Source organism: Chlorocebus sabaeus, chromosome 28, assembly GCF_047675955.1.
Source record: "Chlorocebus sabaeus isolate Y175 chromosome 28, mChlSab1.0.hap1, whole genome shotgun sequence".
Classification (NCBI taxonomy): domain Eukaryota; kingdom Metazoa; phylum Chordata; class Mammalia; order Primates; family Cercopithecidae; genus Chlorocebus; species Chlorocebus sabaeus.
The window spans coordinates 1,277,106-1,298,921 of NC_132931.1; the positions used below are offsets into that span (position 1 = coordinate 1,277,106).

The window sequence follows — 21,816 nt, forward strand, 5'->3', positions numbered from 1 at the left end:
GCCCAGCTAATTTTTATATTTTTAGTAGAGATGAGGGTTTACCATGTTGGCCAGGCTGGTCTTGAACTCCTGACCTCAAGTGATCCACCCACCTCGGCCTCTCAAAGTGCTGGAATTACAGGGGTGAGCCACCACACCCAGCCAAGGTGCTACTTTTTAAACTATGCCATAGTTTAGCCTTCAACTGTACATGCCTTATGGAGCCTCCAGTTTAGTGCTGCTGTTGGTACCCCTATGACGTTTTATAATGAGACCTTCCTCAGCACTTTAATAATGAAATCTACTTGTATGACTCAAGGTTGATGTGTCTTACTCAGTGGCAAAGAACAGAATAAGAAATAGATCCAAACATATGGGAATTTAAGACAGTGAAATGATTTCTTACAGAAAGGAGTCAGAGTATTGGGTCCTAAAGTCAATACAGATCAAAGCTGAAATTAATAAAATAGAGAAAAATAGAATAGGATAAATAAAAACCAAAATCAATTCTTTGGGATGGTGAGTAAAAATGTAAACCCTTTGCAATACTGATGAAGATAAAAGTGAATATATATTATAAAGGATGAGGAAAGAGAAATAATCACAACTATAAATGATTTTTTTTTTTTTTTTTTTTTGAGACAGAGTCTTACTCTGTTGCCCAGGCTGGAGTGCAGTGGTGTGATCTCAGCTCACTGCAGCCTCTGCTTCTCAGGTTCAAGTGATTCCCCTGCCTGAGCCTCCTGAGTAGCTGGGATTACAGGCGTGCGCCACCACGCCCAGCTAATTTTTGTATTTTCAGTAGAGACGGGATTTCACCATGTTGGCCATGCTGAACTCCTTACCTCAGGTGATCCGCCTGCCTTGGCCTCCTAAAGTGCTGAGATTACAGAGCGTGAGCCACAGTGCCCGGCCTATAAAAGACACATTTTTAAAAAATGACATGAGAATACATGAAAGTACATTTGTAATACATTTGAAAGTCTAGAAACAATGGCTGATTTTTCAAGATAGAGAGCTTAAGTAGGTTGATTAGCATCAAAGAGATTAAAAGACAATTAAGAGATATCATTTTAAAAGGAAGAGACAATATACAACTGAATTATTTCTAAGCAGTAGAGAACAGATGAGTCCAATGCTATTTAAGCTATTTTAGTTCATAGGAAAAGATGGAAAACTCCCCATTCATTTTTCAAAGCTATGATTTAATGACAGAACCCAGTAGAAATTACATAAAAGAAAACTTTAGATTAGTTTTCTTATGCATACAGATGCTAAAACCATACATAAAATACCAGTAAATAGAATTCAGCAGTGTAGCAAAGATTGATCAGCTATTATGACCAAATAGTTTTTGTTTCAGCAACAAAAGAATAGTTCACTACTAGAAAAATCTGTCAACAGAATGTACTGCATCAATAAATTAAAGGAGAAAACCATATGATCATGTCATTCAGTGCCGAAAAGGCTCTGGGTACAAGTCAGTTGTCATTCATAATAAAAGCTCTTAAGAAGGAACAGGAGAAAAAACTACCTAGATATAATAAAGACTCAACATGTTTTTACTGAGCATCCATTATATGGCCAATAATGTCCCAGCAGTTAACAGACAAAACATTTAGAGCCATCTCATTTTTAAAAAAAGAATGAGTTAAATGTTTAGATTGTCAGATGGTAATAAGTGCTATGAAATAAGAAATAAAGCAGGGAACAGGTGGTTGCCAAGAGCTGGGATGTAGGAATTGTCAGGGAAGGACTCATTGGTAAGGTGATATTTGAGTAGAGAACTGTAGAAGAGCAAGTGAACAAACCAGGCAAAAATTCCAGCCATCGTGTATCCTACAGTCTCATGGTGAGGGACAGGGGGGAGACAAAAAAACATAATAAAAACATATAGCATATTAGAAGGTTTTAATGGAAAAAAAGGAAAAACAGAGGAAAATAAAGGGGACCAGGGATTTTGAAGGTCAGATTATAACATGAAGTTAGTAGTCTCATTGAGAAGGTGATATCTGAGCAAAGTCTCAAAGGAGGTGAGGGAGTTAGCGAAGTAGATATACAGGAAAGAGTGCTCCAGGGAGAGAGAAGAGTCACAGTAAAGCAGCTATCAAGAGACCGTCCACACCTGGCCTAGTCAAGGACCTACAAAGATGTCAATAGGACTGGAATAGAGTGAAGGAGGGAGTGTGTAAAGGTCAGGTTCTGTTATGTAGGACCTTGTAGACCACCGTAAGGACTATTTTAAAAATTACCTTAATGAATTTTTATAAGGCAAACACTCTTATAACTGTCACCCATGTTAGAAATAGAACCATATCAGTCAATCCAGAAGCTTTTTCACGTACCCTATCCCAAACTAAGTCCCCTCCTCTCCTCCCAAATTATCCACTATTCTGACACCTTTAGAAAGCACTTATTCTGCTTCTTTATACTTTTGTTACCCAAATGTGCATTTAGACATTGTAGCTTATTCTTACTCATTAAAGATAATTTGACAAGTCTTCTCTTTCTTTTAATTGACAGATTTCCAAATGATCCATTCCTTTCTCTACCATACACTATTTTTTGAAGAACCCAAGCTATTTAGCCTGTAAAGTTATTTACAATATGAATTTTGCTGATTGGAAAATTGTGCAATTTTGCAGTTGAACTGCTGATTATCCAACATGTTCTTCTGAATTCTGTACTTCATGTAAATTGATCGCTGAGTCCAGAGGCTTAATCACACTCAAGGTCTTATTTGGTAAGGCTATATACATTATATGTGGTTGTCATTTTTCTTGTGGTTTTAGCAGCCATTGATCCTCAGTGCCTAGATTCATCAATTTGTTGGATATTGTAAAATGTTGATATTCTAATTCTGATTTCTTTTCTGTATCTTAGTTGGAACAATTTTATGAAGAGACACATCCTTGCCTCTATTTTTTGGTTGCCTAGGGTTACAGCTTTTCATATGGGAAAAGCATAATAAATGCCTGATTCTTTTGCTTTTTTTTTTGGCCAGTTTTCAAGATAATGGTTTAGTTCGTTTTCATCTTCCCAAGAGACCAATTTTATATGTTTCTATCTATTGCAATTAGCATTTTTATTGGGTTCAAATTGTTCCTTCTCTGGCCACTAGATGCTTCTACACATTGGCTCCTGAGTACTCTTGCTGTGATCTCAGTTGTGTCTGATAGCTTCCTTGCTATCTGGTATGACAAGATCTGGTGTGACAAGATAGTACACGCTCAGCTGAGCTCAGTGATCAGTCATTTCTTTAAGATGCCCTACTTTCATTTAGCGGAAAATATTTTTTTCAAGACTGTTATCTGACCAGAAGGGGGGATGTTCATTGCTGGGGTAGTCAGTATTCATAAGCCTTTTTCAGTGATCATAGCTAGGGGGTGTGTGTGGGTGTGTGTGTGTGTGTGTGTGTGTGCACGCAATAAAATACTTCATGAATTCATAATGATACTTTCTATTCAAAAGCAGGACTAGCTGGGTGCAATTGCACACGCCCATAGTCCCAACTACTTGGGTGACTGAGGTGGGAGGATTACTTGAGCCCAGGCATTTGAGGCCAGCCTGGGCAACATAGCAAGACCCCTCTCAAAAAAACAAAACAACAACAGAAGTGGAACTATAGGGTTCTAGATTAAATCCGTATTACCTTTCTTCACACTGAGAATCATTGTTCTGAAGGACACAGGGGATGATAGGATTATCCTATCATATGATTATTCATTTGCTTTCTCAAACATTGTACAGTCACCACATTAAGATTAATGAGAAGAGCTAAAGAAAATAATTATTTGCATATGCTCTCTCTCATCTTTTCCTATATTTAAAAAATATAGTATCTACATCATCAGAGTACACTTACATACCATGTCACTCTTAACTACTTTTATTTCCATGGATAGCTGTTTACTTAATATCATCCCAGTTCTTTGTCAGTGCCCTGCTAATCATTTTGCTTCTCTGAAGCTAGTTTTCTTTCTTTTCTTTTTTGGGGACGAAGTCTCGCTCTGTCTCCAGGCTGGAATGCAGTGGCGCGATCTCAGCTCATTGCAACCTCTGCCTCCTGGGTTCAAGCGATTCTCCTGCCTCAGCCTCCCGAGTAGCTGGGACTATAGGCTCACACCACCATGCCCAGATAATTTTTTTGTATTTTTAGTAGATACGGGATTTCATCATGTTGGCCAGGATGGTCTCAGTCTCCTGACCTTGTGATCTGCTCGCCTTGGTCTCCCAAAGTGCTGGGATTACAGGTGTGAGCCACCACACCCGGCCTGCAGCTCATGTTCTAGTACAGGAGTTGGCAAATTATGATCTGCTACCTGTTTTTGTAAGACCTGTGAGCTAAGAATGGTTTTTTACAAATTTATATTTTAAAAATTTTATTTGTGTATATTTAAGGTATACAACATGGTCTCTTGCTAGAAATATATATAGTGAAATGACTACTACTGTCAGGAAATTAACATGTTTGTCACTAGACATAGTTACCTCTTTTTGTGTAAGAGGATCTAAAAGCTTAGCAAATTTTTTTTATACTGTATTCTATTATTATAGTCTCTATGTTGTACATTAGATCGCTAGACTTATTTTATGTACGTATGTATGTATGTATGTAATTTATTTATTTTTGAGATAGAGTCTCGCCATTTCACCCAGGCTGGAGTACAGTGGCACAACCTCAGCTCACTGCCACCTCTGCCTTCCAGGTTCATGTGATTCTTCTGCTTCAGCCTCCTGAGTAGCTGAGATTACAGGCATGTGCCACCACGCTCGGCTAATTTTTTTGTATTTTTAATAGAGACAGGGTTTCACCATGTTGACCAGGCTGGTCTCAAACTCCTGACCTCAGATGATCCGCCTGCCTCAGCCTCCCAAAATGCTGGGATTACAGGTGTGAGCCACCGTGCCTTGCCTGTTTATTTTATATAAGTGCACGTTGGTACCCTTTGACTTACATCTCCCCATTTCCTCCCATTTCTGCCCCTGGTAACCACCATCCTACTCTGCTTTGATGTGTTTTACTTTTTTAGATTCTTTATATAAGTGAGATCATACAGTATTTGTCTTTCTGTGTCTAACTTATTTCACTTAGCATAATGTCCTCTAGGTTTATCTATGTTGTTACAAATGGCAGTGTCTCCTTTTTAAAGACTGCGTAATATTTCATTGTGTGAGTGTATGAATTAATCCATATATACGTATATATCCATATCCATATCGTGTATGTATCACCATGTCTTTAGCCATTCATCCCTACATGTTAGGATTTTTTTTTTTTCATTTTAGGACATTTTTAAAGGGTTGTAAAAATTGTAAAAAGAGAATATGCAACAGATTCTTCTTTGGATTATAGAGCCTAAACTATTTGCTATCTAGTCTTTTACAGAAAAAGTTTGCCAGCATACACTCTAGTGGATTCTTCAGAAAGTGTCTGTGGGAACAATATTCTCCGAGTTTGTAATTTTGATAACAGCTGCTCCGTGCCTTTTATACTTTTACACATTATTTTTCCTGGATATAAGATTCTTGGCTTATTTTTCTTCCATATGTATATTAAATAGATTGTTCGGTTTCTTCTAGGGAAAAAGTATTGATATTCTACAAGAAAAGAAAATTATAAGCCAGTATTTCTGATGAATATAAATGCAAAAATCCTCAACAAAATATTAGGAAACAAAATTCTTCGGCACATTTATAAGAATCGTTCACCATGATCAAGTGGGACTTATATTTGGGATACAAAGGTGGTTCAAAATAATGCAAATTAATAAATGTGATATACCACATTTACAGAATGAAGGACAAAAATCATATGATCATCTCAATAGATGCAGAAAAGGCATTTGACAAAGTTCAGCATCTTTTCATGATAAAAACTCTCAGCCAAATTAAATACAGAAGGAAGGTATGTCAACACAATAAAGACTGTATCATAAGCCCATAGCTGACATCATCCTCAGTATTGAAAAGTTGAAAGCTTTTCCTGCAAGATCAGGACAGGATGCCCACTCTCACCCCCATTCCTTTTTTTGTTTTTTTTTTTTTTTTGACATGGTTTCACTCTGTTGCTCAGGTTGGAAGGCAGTAGTGCACTGCAGCCTCCTCCTCCAGCCTCAAGCAATTCTCCCACCTCAGCCTCCCAAGTACCTGGGACTACAGGTACATACCCCCATGCCTGGCTAATTTTTGTGTATTTTATAGAGTTGGGGTTTTGCCATGTTGCCCAGGCTAGTCTCAAACTCCTAGGCTTAAGCAGTCTGTCCACCTTGCCCTCCTAAAGTGCTGGGATTACAGGTGTGAGCCACTGTGCCTGGCCTCCCTCTCACCACTTCTCTTCAACACAGTACTGGAGTCCTAGCCAGAGCAATTAAGCAAGAGACAGAAATAAAAGGCAGCCATGTCAGAAAGGAAGAAACTAAATGGTCTCTGTTTGCTGATGACATGATCTTACATATAGAAAGTCCTAAAGACTCCACCAAAAATTGTTAGAACTAGTTAATGAATTCAGTAAAATTTCAAGTACAAAGTCAACCTTCAAAAATCAGTAGTGTTTCTATACACTAACAATGAACTGTCCAAAAAAGAAATCATGAAAACAATCTCATTCACAATAGCTACAAAAAAAAGAAAAAGCTTATGAATAAATTTAACCAATGAGGTGAAAGACTTGTACACTAAGAACTATAAAACACTGATGAAAGAAATTAAACGCACTAATAAATGGAAAAATATCCTGTATTCATGGATTGGAATATTGTTAAAATGGCCACACTACTAAAAAGATTTATAGATTTCAATACAATCCCTATCAAAATTTCAGTGACATTTTCACAGAAATAGAAAAAGCACTTCTAAAATTTATATGGAACTACAAAAAGGCCCAAATAGTCAAAGCAATCTTGATAGAAAAGAACAAAGCTGGATACATCACAGTATTTGACTTCAAAATATACTCTAAAGCTATAGTAATCAGAATAGCATGGTGCTGGCATAAAAACAGATATATAAACCGATGGAACTGAATAGAGAGCCCCCAGAAATAAAGCCACATATTTATGGTCAGTTGATCTTAAGAGTGCCAAGAATACACAATAGGGAAAGGACAGTCTCTTAAATAATGTTGGGAAAACTGGATATCCACATGAGAAGAATGAAGTTAGACTCTTACCTCACATCATATACAACCATCAACTCAAAATGGATCAAAGTTTTATCTTGAAAAAACATTATTTTTTTCTTTTGAGACAGAGTCTCACTCTGTCACCCAGGTTGGAGTGCAGTGGTGTGATCTTGGCTCACTGCAACCTCCGCCTCCTGGGTTCAAACGATTCTCTCACCTCAGCCTTCTGAGTAGCTGGGACTACAGGTATGTGCCATCACACCCAACTAATTGTTGTTGTTTTCTTTTCTTTTTTTTTTTCTGGTAGAGATGGGGTTTCACCATGTTGGCCAGGCTGGTCTTGAACTCCTGACCTTAAGAGAATCACCTGCCTCGGCCTCCCAAAGTGCTGGGATTACAGGCATGAGCCACCCGCACCTGGCCTCAAAATGGATTAAAGGTTTAAATGTAAAACCTGAAACTGTAAAACTACCAGAAGAAGACATAAGGGAAAAGCTCTATGACATTGGTGTGGGCAATGAATTTTTGGATTTGACCTCAAAAGCATTGGCAACAAAAACAAAAATGGTCATACAGGATTACGTCAGACAAAAAAGCTCTGCACAGTAAAAAAAACTATGAACAGAGCGAAGAGACAACCTATAGAATAGGATGATATATTTGCAAACCATACATCTGATATAGAGTTAATATCCAAAATATGTAAGGAACTCAATTCGGCAAGAAAACAAATAATCTAAAAAATGGGGCCGGGTGCGGTGGCTCAAGCCTGTAATCCCAGCACTTTGGGAGGCCGAGACGGGCGGGTCACGAGGTCACAAGATCAAGACCATCCTGGCTAACACGGTGAAACCCCGTCTCTACTAAAAAAATACAAAACACTAGCCAGGCGAGGTGGCGGGCGCCGGTAGTCCCAGCTACTCGGGAGGCTGAGGCAGGAGAATGGCATGAACCCGGGAGGCGGAGCTTGCAGTGAGCTGAGATCTGGCCACTGCACTCCAGCCTGGGTGACAGAGCCAGACTCCGTCTCAAAAAAAAAAAAAAAAAAAAAAAAAAGGCAAAGAACCTGAACAGACATTTATCAAAAGAAGATATACAAATGGCCAACAGTTATATGAAAAAAATGATCAGCATCGCTAATCATCAGAGAAATGCAAATTAAAACTACAGTGTACCTCATACATGTTAGAATGGCTATTACAAAAAAGGTAACAAGTGTTGCCAAAGATATGGAGAAAAGGGAGACCTATACACTGTTGGTGATACTGTCACTTGGTACAGCTGTTACGGAAAACAACATGGAAGTTCCTCAAAAAATTAAAAATAGAACTACCATATGATCCAGCAATCCCACTACTGGGTATGTATCCAAAGGAATTGAAATCAGTATGTGGAAGAGATATCTGCACTCACATGTTCATTACAGACTATTCACAATAGCCAATATATCAATCCAAGTGTCCTTTCACAGATGAATGGATAAAGAAAATGTGGCATTAGTACCCAGTGGAGTACTATTTAGCCTTTAAAAGGAGGAAATCTTGTCATTTGCGACATCATTAATAAACCTGTAGAACATTATTGTAAGTGAAATAAGCCAGGCATGGAAAGACAAATACTTGGGATCTCATTTCTATGTAGAACCTAAAATAGTCAAATTCATAGAAGCAAGAGTAGAATGGTGGTTACCAGGGCCTGGAAGTTAGAGGAGTGGGGATTAGAGATGTTGGATTAAAGGATAGAAAATTTCATTTAGACAGGAAGAATAAGTTCAAGAGATGTATACTGTGGTGACTATAGTTAATAACAATGTATTCTATACTTGAAAATTGCCCAGAGAATAGATTTTAAGTGTTCTCATGACAAAAAAAGTGATTATGTGAGGTAATGCACATGTTAATTAGCTTGATTGAGCCATTTCACCATGTATACATATTTTAAAACATGTTATATATTCAGTTTTTATCAGTTTATAAAACTATTTTTTTTAAAGTATTGATGTTGAAAAGTTTGATCTAATTTTCTTCTCCTGTAGGTAATTTGCACACTTTGCTTAGCTACTCAAAATTTTTTTTAAAGTACAATAATTTTACTAGAATATGTTTTATTGGTCATCATAAAGCAGATATTCTCAGATACACCTTGTGTTCTGTCAATATATAGGTTAAGAAAACTTTTTTTAAAGAATATTTTCTTAAATTTTGGTTTTTAGTATTTGCTGTGTTCCCTAACTTTGATTTTCTTCTTCAAAGACTCCTATTTTTCATGTTAGACTTTTTTTGCCTGTTAATATTTTTCACTTTCTTTTGAATTGTTTTTTTAAATTTTAAATTTATTTCTTCTATATCTATGTATTTTTTTTGAGGCAGAGTCTCAGTTTGTCTCCCAGACTGGAGTGCAGTGGTATGATACTGGCTCACTGCAACCTCTGCCTCCTGGGAGTATAGGCACGTGCCATCATGCCCAGCTAATATTTCTTCTATTTTCAATTATTTTAAATTGGAAACCTTTTAAATCTTTGAAGGCATTCTATTTCACTTTTAATTTGTTTTAAGATTCTCTAGCGTTTATTAACTCGTCTTCCTTCTAGTTTAGTTTATTTCTGTAATGACTTTTCCTTTCATTTCTAAATTCCTGAGCTCTATCACCTTATTTCTAATATGATTTATGTATCATTTTCTCAATGTCTTTTAGCTTGTTTTAAAATAGTAAACTACAATTTTAATGTTTTGTGGCATGTCTTTTTTTGTTTATAGGAATGTTCTTCTTCTCTATTTTCTTTTAACAATTCTTTATGATATTTGACCAAATACTTTTTTGTCACTCATTTTTACTGAAAAATAGTTTTCTCAAGCTTTTAGGAGGAGGAATAGTTCAAGCTGTCTTTATTAATTTCATAGCTCTCCCTCTCCTGTTTTTCAGTTTTGTTCTGGTAAAGCATCAAATAATATGGTGGCTTGCTTTCTGAGACTTCCTGACTCCATACCCTTCCTTCGCTTGTATCTGGGCCTTCTCTTTCCTTTGTCTCTGTCACCATTGTAATAGCCCAATTCTGATTCTCTTCCCAGAAGTTTCTCATTGCGATGTCCTGTCCTGTAGTTTTGGCTGGTTGGTTTCAAGTTCGTGTTTCCCATCTTTCTCTGGCCCCTGCCAGAACCTACCAGTGGCCCTTATAGTCACATTTTGGTTTGATGAAACCCTTCCCAATTTCACCTGGTGTTCTCAAATAGGTCTGCTCTGATTTTTAGAGTTTGGTTTATGGCTGCTTTGGTGTTTCCCATTCTTGGGTTTCAGAAGCATCATTGCTTCTTTTTCTTCCACCAAATTAACATTCATTCCATGCGGGGATTGTGGTTACTGTTGGTTGTCTCCACGAACTTGTATTTTGGAGTTTGTGAACTACTTTGTCATCTAGTTTTGTTGTCCACGGTGTTTTAGTTTTGTTATCAGATTGCTTTGTATGTTTTTAGGGAATGATTTGGTGAGACCAAAACTATTCACAACAGTTTTTTCTATTTGGATGATCGCACCAAATTATCCCCTAAATCTATCCAAATCAGAAAATCTGTTCAAATGGGAAAAACTATTCTGTGATTACTCAGATTCCTTCTCATTTCCAGTGCTTAGACTCTGAGTGACTAGGGAGTCATTGCAGGATTTTGAGCAATGAAGTGACATGACCTGACTGGTGTTTTAAAGACTCTGTCTAGTGATAGACTGAGAATAGACCACAGGGATGTAGAGGAAGAAGCGGGGAGACCTATTAGAAGAATGTTGCAGAAATAGGCTGGGTGGATCACTTGAGGTCAGGAGTTCGAGACCAGCCTGGCCAACATGGCAAAACCCTGTCTCTACTAAAAATACAAAAATTAGCTGGGCGTGGTATTGGGCGCCTGTAATCCCAGCGACTCAGGAGGCTGAGGCTGGAGAATTGCTTGAGCCCATCAGGTAGAGGTTGCAGTGTGCTGAGATTACGCCACTGCACTCCAGCCTGGGCAACAAGAGCAAGACTCTTATCTCAAAAAAAAAAAAAAAAAAAAAAAATTGCAGAAATCCAGGTGAGAAATGTTGACTTGGACTAGGTGAGCAGCAGTGGAGTTAAAGAGAAGTGGCCAGATTTGCATATATTTTGAGGTATAGTTGATAAGATTTCCTGATGGATTCGATGTGAAGTATGAGAGAAGGTAGTTGAAAAATAACTCTGGTTTTATCCTGAGCAACCATAAGAATGGAGTTGCTTTTAACTGAGATTAGGAGACTGAGGCTGCCTTGTGGTTAGGGTACACTTTGGGGTGACATTAAGAGTTCAGTTTGGACTATGTTGAGCTTGAGATAGTTATTAGACTTCTGAGTGAAGATACTCTTTGTGATTCTGTGAGTCCCATGATAACATGAGGTAAAAAAAGAAAGACATTGTTTATCATAGAACATTGGAAAATATGGAAAAGTTGGATAAGAAAATAAAAATCATGCTTCATTGTAAACATTCTGATATGATTCTAAAACATACATATAACATGCATATAGAACACATTGCTTTTTTCTTTCCAACTTTTAGGTTCAGGGAGTACATGCACAGGTTTGCTAGAGGTAAATTGTCTGTCACAGGGGTTTGGTATACAGATTGTTTCATCACCCAGGTAATAAGCATAGTACTCTGTGGGTAGTTTTTCGATTCTCATCTTCCTCCCACCCTCCACCCTTAAGTAGGCCCCAGCATCTGATGTTCCCTCCTTTGTGTCTATGTGTACTCAGTGCTTAGCTAGCACCTATAAGTGAGAACATGCAGTATTTGGTTTTCTGTTCCTGTATTAATTCGCTTAGAATAATGGCCTCCAACTCCATCCATGTTGCTGCAAAGGACACGACTTCATTTTTTTTTATAGCTGTGTAGTATTCCATACTGTATATCTACCACATTTTCATCACCAGTCCACTGTTGTGGGCATTTAGGTTGATTGTATGTCTTAGCTATTGTGAACGGTGCTGCGATGAACATACAGTTACATGTGTCTTTGTAGTAGAACGATTTATATTCCTGTGGGTATATACCCAGTAAGGGGGTTACTGGGTCTAATGGTAGTTCAAGTTCTTTGAGAAATCTCCAAACTGCTCTCCACAGTGGCTAAACTAATTTACATTCCCACCAGCAATATATAAGCATGCTCTTTTCTTATTTTGTTTTGTTTTGTTTTAAAACTAAAGCTTATTCCGGCTAATTTACTCTACTGTTTTGTAATAACAGCTCTTAGATCAGAAACGGTCTTTGTTTTAAACCTTCCTATCAATATCAAACACAATGATGTTGGGGTAAGAGAGGCCTTTTCTCTAAATGAAAATACAATACTTATTCTATATAATTCTAGAGGGCCCAGAGATGTGGAAATAATGTATTTGTAAGAATTACATTAAACAATCTTTATTTGATAAATAGTACCTTACAATCCTAATGCTCTCTATCAAACTTCAGTAAGAGCAATTTCAGCATCAAGTAATGAACAGTAGCTAAACTAACAAGAGATCGATCAAAAGGGCTTTAAATGGAGCAGCACCAGCTGATGTGCTGCCAAGGCTCTGGGCAGTCAGGACTCTACTACAGGGAAAACAGAATCAAACTGGCAGATGCTCTGGACGCAAGCCCTCACATTGTGACCTGCCTCCCTCCTGGGGCCTGGTGGCCCACAGTCTCCTTGGCACTTCTCAGCCCCTGTGGGCTGCAGATGGAAATCCAGACACCAATGGGCAGCTTGGGAAAGGCTGGAACTTGACCTCACAGTCAGCTGGCTTCTGCCTATTGTGGTCGTTTTCTTTCCAGAGCACCTAGAGCACTCACACAGTGGACACAGCAGTCATCCAGCCTTCTTGGGCTGTTTTCTCATAGAAGAGGATCTTCCTCTGGACATTGGAAGTGTCTTTCTCCAATTCCTGGACCAGATGTTGGGCCATCTTCTTGTAGGTCATGAGTCTGTCACACACAGTTAAAGTTTTTGTGGCTATTGTGAATGGGATTGTGTTCTTGATTTAGCTTTCAGCTTGGATATTGTTGATGTATGGAAATGCTATTGATTTTTGTACAATGATTTTGTCTCCTGAAACTTTGCTGAAGTTGTTTATCAGATCTAGGAGCTTTTGGGCAGAGACTGTGGGGTTTTCTAGGTATAAAGTCATATCGTGTGCAAATATGGAAGATAGTTGGCTTCCACTCTTCCTGGATGCATTTAGTTATTTTTCTTACTACTCTATCTAAGACTTCCAGTACTGTGTTGACTAGGAGTGGTGAGAGAGGGCATCCTGTCTTGTTCTGGTTCTCAATGGGAATACTTCCAGTGTGGTATGCTTCCAGCAGCACATCAGCTAGTGCTGCTCCCTTTAAAGCCCTTTTTGTTGATCTCTTGTTAGTTTAGCTACTGTTCATTACTTGATGCTGAAATTGCTCTTATTGAAATTTGATAGGTAGCATTAGGATTGTAAGGTACTATTTATCAAATAAAGATTGTTTAATATAATTCTTACAAATACATTATTCCACATCTGTGGGCCCTCCAGAACATTCAGCATGTTCTGGATGTTGGCTGTGGGTTTGTCATAGGTATCACTTATTATTTTGAGGTATGTTCCTTCGATGCCTAGTTTGTTGAGGGTTTTTAACATGAAGGGATGCTGAATTTTATTGAAAGCATTTTCTGTGTCTTTTGAGCTGATCATGTAGTTTTTGTCTTTAGTTCTGTTTATGTGATGAATCACATTTATTGGTTTGCGTATGTCGAACCAACCTTGCATCCTAGGGATAAAGCCTACTTGATTGTGGTGGATTAGCTTTTTGATGTGCTTCTAGTTTCTGTTTCCTAGTATTTTGTTGAGGATTTTTGCATCTACGTTCATCAGGGATATTGGCCTGAAGTTTTCTTTTTTTGTTGTTTCTCTACTAGGTTTTGGTATCAGAATGATGCTGACCTCATAGAATAAGTTGGCAAGGAGTCCCTTCTCCTGAATTTTTGGGAATAGCTTCAGTAGGTTTGGTACGAGGTCTTCTTTATACATCTGATAGAATTTGGTTATGAATCCCTCTGGTTTAGGGCGTTTTCTGGTGGGTCGGTTTTTTAGTACTAATTCCGTTGAGGAACTCATTATTGGTCTGTAGAACACATTTTCACAAAATTGAATTTCTATTGTATATACATTTTAAAATCTTCTTTCACAAGATGTGACCTGAGCATTTTCTAATAGTGAAAGTCTTTGAAAACATGGTTTTTAATGGTATTTCATTACATGCTTTACTGTAATAAACCTAACCACTTGGATTATGTACTTTCACTCTTTCCTTTTTGCATGTCTGTTCCATCCTCTATGCTTTAATCTGGAGGATTTGGTTTCTTGTAGTAGTTGCTGGGTATCATAATTCAGACCTGTGGTTTGGCAGTCAGCCTGGCTGTAGTGTTTAACTGAGTCTCGATCCATGCTTAAAATGGATGTCATGGAGGATTATATTCACCTCAGTCATTCAAGACTTTGGCATAGACCCCATTCCTTGAGGAGGAGTTGCTGCCACTGTGACTGTCACAGAGGGAAGGAAGCCTGGGCACTTGGGACTGGGAGAACTTGCAGAGTCACAGATATCTTGTCTCAGTGTACATGGGCTGTGTGTGTTGAAATGTACCAGTCTGTGAGGCACTGTGTTTTGAGGTCCCAGTAAGCTAAAGGTAGGTAGAATGGTATCTAGTTCATACCCTAGTATGCTTTAGATCTAAGTGTTGGTTAATTCTGGAAGGATTGAAGGAATAGGGGAGATTTAATGAGCTCCATGCAGTTCTGCAGGTTATTATCAAGAAAAGAAAATCAGGCTGTCAGTTCCAGGCCCATTTCTCTATAATCACTGTATCCTTTTGAACAAAAGTTGGCAAACTTTTTCTGTAAAGGGCCAGATATTTTTAGCTTTGCAGGCCATATGATTTCTGTTGTAAGCATTGAGCTCTTCTGTTATAGAGCAAAAGCAGCCATAGGCAGTACAGGAACAAATGGCCATGGTTATGTTCTAGTAAAACTTTATTTACATAGCAGGCAGCAGGCCAGATTGGAGCAATAGCTGTCAACTCCTGCTTTGAAAATGTTTTGGAAACTGTGTCTCTGTCGGTTAGTGGTCATTATCCCCAGTCTCTTAGGATCAGAGTTTTTCTTAGATTACAAAGCTGGATCATACAGACCTGACTTCCAGGTCTACGTTCTCTCCACTACACTCTGCTGCCTCTTAGAAAAACATAAACTAAATAACTAGAACCCATGGAAAGAGGGAAAAGCCAAGCCCAGAGAGCTGACGTGGGACTGAGAGACAACTGTAAGAGTTTCAATGTGGAATGTTTGTGTGGCTCCCCAACCAGACCGTGACCTCCTTGAAGATTGGGACTGCATCGTATCTTGTTCTCATTTTCTATTTTATTTTAAAGATCTATCCTTTGGGTTGAACGAATGTGTTTCTTGAACCAGATAAGTGCAACACTGAGTAAACTCTTGTTTCTTTTCTCCCTTCCATCCTCCCAACTTAGTAGCTTCAGTACATTCTTAGCTCTCCTCACTTGCTATTCTCTAAACATACCAGGTGGCTGGGCACAGTGGCTCACGCCTGTAGTCCCAGCACTTTGGGAAGCTGAGGTGGACAGATCACCAGAGGTCAGGAGTTCAAGACCAGCCTGGCCAACATGGCGAAACCACACTAAAAATACAAGAATTAGCTGGGTGTGGTGGCGTGCACCTGTAATCCCAGCTACTTGGGAGGCTGAGGCAGGAGAATCACTTGAACCCAGGAGGCAGAGGTTACAGTGTGCTGAGATTACGCCACTGCACTCCAGCCTGGGCAACAGAGCGGAAGTCTCTCTCAAACAAAACAAAACAAAACAAAACAAAAAAACAAACACCAGGTTCTCTCATGAATGTGAATAGTGATGTAGTCCTTCTGTCAGGAAGACATCACCTGAGACCACACAGACAGAAAGCCTAATTTTCCTTAGGATACAGTCCTACATCAGGGTTGACAAAGTTTTTTTGTAAGGGTTAGATAGTAAATATTTTAGGTTTTGCAAGCCATATGGTCTCTTCCTCAGCTACTCAACTCTGCCGTTGTAGTACAAGAGCAGCCATAGACAATCTATACATGAATGAGTGTGGCTGTGTTCCAGTAAACTTTACTTACGGATATTGATATTCAAGTTTCATGTGATTTTCATGTGTAATGAAATGTGATTATTTTTATTTAACACAAAACATTAAAAATGTAAAATCCATTTTTTGCTTGAAGGCCAGACAAAAACAGGCAATGTGAACCAATTTAATTTAATGTGTGATTCATAGATGCTAACCCTTGCCTTAGCTGCTTAGTAACTTGCCCTAGTCATGTGTTACCCCATGAAAAGAATGGCCTACTTCTGTCATATTGCCTCTAACCTCTGTCACTTCATTTATGATGCTGTGTATTAGTCATGTGTACCTTTGTCTCTCTTGCTGGATTCTGAGCATCTTGAGAGGCAGGCCATGGCCTAGTCAGTCATCTTTGTATCCTTAATATCAAACCTTAGACTTGACTTGGCACATAGTGGGTATTTAAGAAGTGACTGTTGAATTTGAATTTTATGCTTGATATGTATAAAATGTCATTTCTGCTGATCTTAAAGAGAAACACTTGACTGATATGCATAGGTTTCCCGTGTTCTTCCCCTTGAGAGGCCATAGTTAACTGCATTTGCTGCTAGCGGCTCTTATAAACTCAGTGGTTATATAGCAAAGCCTTTCCAAAGTCTTTTATTTTAGAGCTCTTTTTCAGACAAGAAATGATTATACTTTTTCTTCAACTCATTTATTCAATCATAATGATAAATATGGCTTTCACTATTCTGATGTACCAGAGCTATCATCAGTGTGAAATAATAATAGCCATTGTTTAGTGAGCATCTACTATATTCCAGTCTATTAGAATTTTTTCTCTAGATTTTTGGTGACCTTCTGATTACTGTTAATTTACATGTTTTTTATTTTTCTCTACATGTCAAACAAAAAGCAACAACATAAAAAACCCACATGCTTTTTCTTCATACTATCTATATTATTGAATGACAGACAAACATCTGTCCTTCAAGTCAAATATGAATTAATCATAGACTCCTTTCTCTTCTTCTTCACCCCGCCATATCTAATTGGCCACTGTCTTTCCTTTTTTTTTTTTTTTTTTAAGATGGAGTCTTACTCTGTTGCCCAGGCTGGAGTGCAGTGGTGCGATCTCGGTTCATTGCAAGCTCCATCTCCCAGGTTCAAGCGACTCTCCTGCCTCAGCCTCCCAAGTAACTGGGATTACAGACATGCACCACCACACCTGGCTAATTTTCGTATTTTTAGTAGAGATGGGATTTCGCCATGTTGGCCAGGCTGGTCTCAATCTCCTGACCTCAAATGATCCACCCACTTCAGTCTCCCAGTGTCTTAGTAGTTTTAAAAATTATCTTTGGAATTTGTCTTGTCTCTGTTTCTAATTCATTTAATCTACTTGAAGCCTTAATCATTTATTTATTTATTTATTTATTTATTTATTTATTTATTTTCCCAGGATCATAGACAGAGGCTAACAAATCCTGCCTCAGGTTTATTTGTACAAATAGCACAGGAGGACCCCAGCCCCATGCAGATGGCAGTCCAGAGGTGGGGGTGGGGGGTCACAGCAGTCCTTCTGTCCTCACGTTGGCAGAGATATCTACTCTGTAGCCTTTGTAGTGGCCTGGGCACCTTTGGGAGCCTGAGCTGGAATTGAAGCTGGAGCTGCAGCGTGGGCCTTGGTTTGATCCTTGGCCTTGGCCTTGGCCTTTGGTCGGCACAGCCGGAGCCCCTTGGCAATGCGAGCACGAGCACACTTCCCAAGCTTGGGGTGGGCAACGTAGGCAAGTCAATCAAGCTTGTGGCTGACACCCTTTGGGATCTTGGGCTTAACCTCCTTGGGCTTTACGAGGGCCTTGACAGCCTCGGCACGTGCACTCATGGCCTTGGCATTGTTGGCCTGCATCTTCTTTAGGCCCTTCTTGTTGTGCTTCTTGGCAAAGCGCATGTTCCTCAGGAACTTGGGGTCCACCCCCTTAAGAGATTCGTATCTTTGTGATCGGGGCTTCTTGATACCATTTCTGTGCCATTTTCGGGACTGGTTGTGTGTGGTGTGGTTCTTGGACTTGGCCATGTCTGCACCTTTAGCCGCGGCTCCCGAAACCAATCATTTATTTTATTCTAATATGTTGAGCATCTATACCGATTTTCCTGACCCCACTTGTCTCATTCTCCAATTATTCTTCCCATAGTTATCAGCACTGAATGCTAATAATAGTACTTTGTTCATATTAGTTGTTATTAAAACTCTTCAGCTGGGTTCAATGGCTCACGCCTGTAATCCCAGCACTTTGGGAGGCCAAGGTAGACGGATCACGAGGTCAGGAGATCGAGACCATCCTGGCTAACACAATGAAACCCCGTCTCTACTGAAAAAAAAAAACACAAAAAAACTAGCCGGGCGAGGTGGCGGGCGCCTGTAATACCAGCTACTCAGGAGGCTGAGGCAGGAGAATGGTGTGAACCCGGGAGGCGGAGCTTGCAGTGAGCCGATACAGCGCCACTGCACTCCAGCCTGGGCGACAGAGCCAAACTCTGTCTCAAAAAAACAAAACAGAACAAAAAAACCACTCTTCATTTATTCCTTATTATCTTCAAGGTAAGCCCAGCTTCCCAGTCATGACATACAGGACTTTCTGTGTGACCCCAATACTTAACACAGATGTGTTTCAGATTTCAGAATTTTTTGGATTTTAGAAAAGTAATACGGTTTATGCAATACACATATGACATCCTCTGCTCATTTCTGAACACTTATGGGAGTGAATGGCAGGTGCTTTTAATAATTACGCTGGGGTAAATTATGCTAGGTGTAAACTGGACCTGTCTTGGGCAAACCAGGATGTTCTTTACACAGGTTAAGAATGTCAAGCAAAGAACATTAGGGATGAAGCAATACAAGGAGAACAGATAGAGAGAAGGGAGCAGTGGGTTAAGTGGAGTCCTGGAGAAATATTTGAAAAGGGAGAAAGGAACATGGCTCTTGAGGCAGGGGGAAAACCTGGAGCAGGTAGCCTCACGAATCCCAGGGAAGAGGAATTGTTTTTCTATTATTTTAGAAGCAGAGCCCCTTTAGGAGACTCCTCATCAGATAATGGTTATTCAGTGAGGGGTCATTTTCTTAATTAAAAGGGCCTTTACCTTTTCTTAGAATACTATGTTTGAATGACTTTTTATGTATTAGGATATAAAAGTCTCTTTTAAGCATTTCTATTTTATAGTCATTGACCAAAATCTAATTCAGATCCAGCTTAAATCCAAAAGTCATTTCATGCTACGTTTTATCCTGAGGTTGCTAGTTATTTAGTCAAATACAGTGAATATAATCACTACAGGCTTAGAGTAAATTTCCATGTCAAGAGGTAGAACACATTTATTCTGTAATATTGAATCCTGTAATATTGAAAATCAAAAACAGCCCTTTTTTTTTTCTTCTATAGAAAATAAGATTTTTAAGGAAGTCAGCAGGAAAATAGAACAAGTGAATATTTTACATTCTTAGTGGTTTATGGTTGGCCGTTTTCCCCCAACATTTTGTTATGAAAAGTTAAAATGTACAGAAGAATTGAAAGTCTTATGCCCACCAGCTAGATTCTTTCATTAACATGTTGCTGTATTTCCTTTATCACTGTCCATCTGTTTTACCATCTGTTTGTCCCTCTTTCCATCCATCCGTCTATCTTTTATTTTGGTAAGCATTTCAAGTAAGTTGACTGGCAGTTTTTCTAAGCAGCCGTATCTTTATTTTGTTACTGTTTTTTTCCTGGATGTTGTAATTACAGTGTCAAGATATTTAATGCAGATGTTTCAGCTAACCCTTTTTCCTATTTCTAGAAATCTGAGATTGCCAATAATCCCTGACAATCTTAAATTCTTTTTTAATTCTGGTAAATAGTGTCAGACCTGATTAGAGCCCTCTTTTTCAATTGTTTTGTAATCCAGACAATTAAAACCATTAGTCATTAAAACATAATTTATAGTGGTTTTAAAGCATGACTTTCTAAATTTTAAATCAACATTTATTCATATTACGTTGTTTTCAGAGTGGAGAGATCTACAGACCAAGTCATCAAGCCGGTCAATGTAGCAGCTCTATCCAAATGGGTTGGGAAGATACCGCCAGATGTTTTACAAGACATGGCAGTGATTGCTCCTATGCTTGCCAAACTTGGATATGACCCGTATGCCAACCCACCTAACTATGGAAAACCTGATCCCAAAATTCTTGAAAACACTCGAAGGGTAAGTGAGATTTTTTAAAGCAACTGAGAAAACTAGATTTGGAATTTGGGATCTGAATACTTTTTTTCTTATTTTATTTCTTGCTATTTAATGATCAGAAAATTATTTTGAATTAGACACATTTGGGCCCAGCAGCCTGGCGCGGTGGCTCACGCCTGTAATCCCAGCACTTTGGGAGGCCGAGGTGGGTGGATCACAAGGTCAGGAGATTGAGACCATCCTGGCTAACACGGTGAAACCCCGTCTCTACTAAATACACAAAAGATTAGCCAGGCATGGTGGTAGGCGCCTATAGTCCCAGCTACTCAGGAGGCTGAGGCAGGAGAATGGCGTGAACCCGGGAGGCGGAACTTGCAGTGAGCAGAGATCATGCCACTGCACCCCAGCCTGGGTGACAGAGCGAGACTCCATCTCAAAAAGAAAAAGAAAAAAAAAAGAAAAATTTGGGCCCAGAATAGGGCTGACACGTGTAGTTTCAGCACTTTGGAAGGCTGAGGTGGGAGTGAGCCCAGGATTTCAAGACTAGCCTGGACAACATAGTGACACCCCATCTCTACAAAAAATATAAAAATTAGCCAGGCATGGTCACGTATGATTCTAGTCCCAGCTACTTGGGAGGCTGAGGTGGGAGGATTGCTTGAGCCTGAGAAGTCAAGGCTGCAGTGAGCTGAGACTATGCCACTGCACTGTAGCGTGGGTGACAGAGCAAGACCTTTTTTTGAGACCCTGTCTCAAAAAAAAAAAAAAAAAAAAAGAAAAATTCTATTTGTAGAATACTTTCTTATCAGAAGTCTTCCACTGCATTTTAAGGATAACTGGCTAATTGGGGATACTCCTTAGGGTATTTTGCTCAGTTTCTAGGAGTAAAACTCACTGTTGGGAGATTTATTCTCAGCCAATTACTGCAGATCTGCATAAATACTATAATTATTAGTGACCTTACTTCTGATTTCTTTCTTTCTGTAAATCTAATAGCCACTTTACTTTAAACCTTTGTTTAGATGAGGCATAATTTTTGGATACCTAAAGGCTAAACATTGGTTACACTAGAAAAATTATTAAACACTAGTCTTCTGATTAAGAGAAAGTTGCTATTAAAGTGACATTACAGTTTTTATTTTAATAAGTTATGCTCACGTCTTTACAAAATATTGTTTCGGAAAGTGCTGAAAACTCAGAGCTAATTAGATTATATAGCCTACCAGTTGAGTCTATTTCAAATCAGACCTTATATATTCTTTTCTTTATTGCAGTAAGATCTGTTTAACACAAAATTTACCACTCTAACATGTTTAAAGTGCACAATTCAGTGGCATTAAATACATTCACATTATTGTGCA

The 21,816-nt window shown here is 38.8% G+C and overlaps 1 protein-coding gene and 1 pseudogene across 1 annotated transcript in view; one reads left to right on the top strand and one right to left on the bottom strand.

Annotated features, from left to right (window-relative positions):
* TPST1 (tyrosylprotein sulfotransferase 1) overlaps positions 1–21,816 on the top strand; it is a 140,727-nt gene that overhangs the window by 52,228 nt on the left and 66,683 nt on the right. The window contains exon 3 of the mRNA XM_008018263.3: positions 20,278–20,476. Within this exon, the coding sequence (XP_008016454.1) occupies positions 20,278–20,476 (199 nt within the window). The remainder of the gene's footprint in view (positions 1–20,277; positions 20,477–21,816) is intronic.
* Positions 17,697–18,342, bottom strand: LOC103246577 (large ribosomal subunit protein eL29-like; annotated as a pseudogene).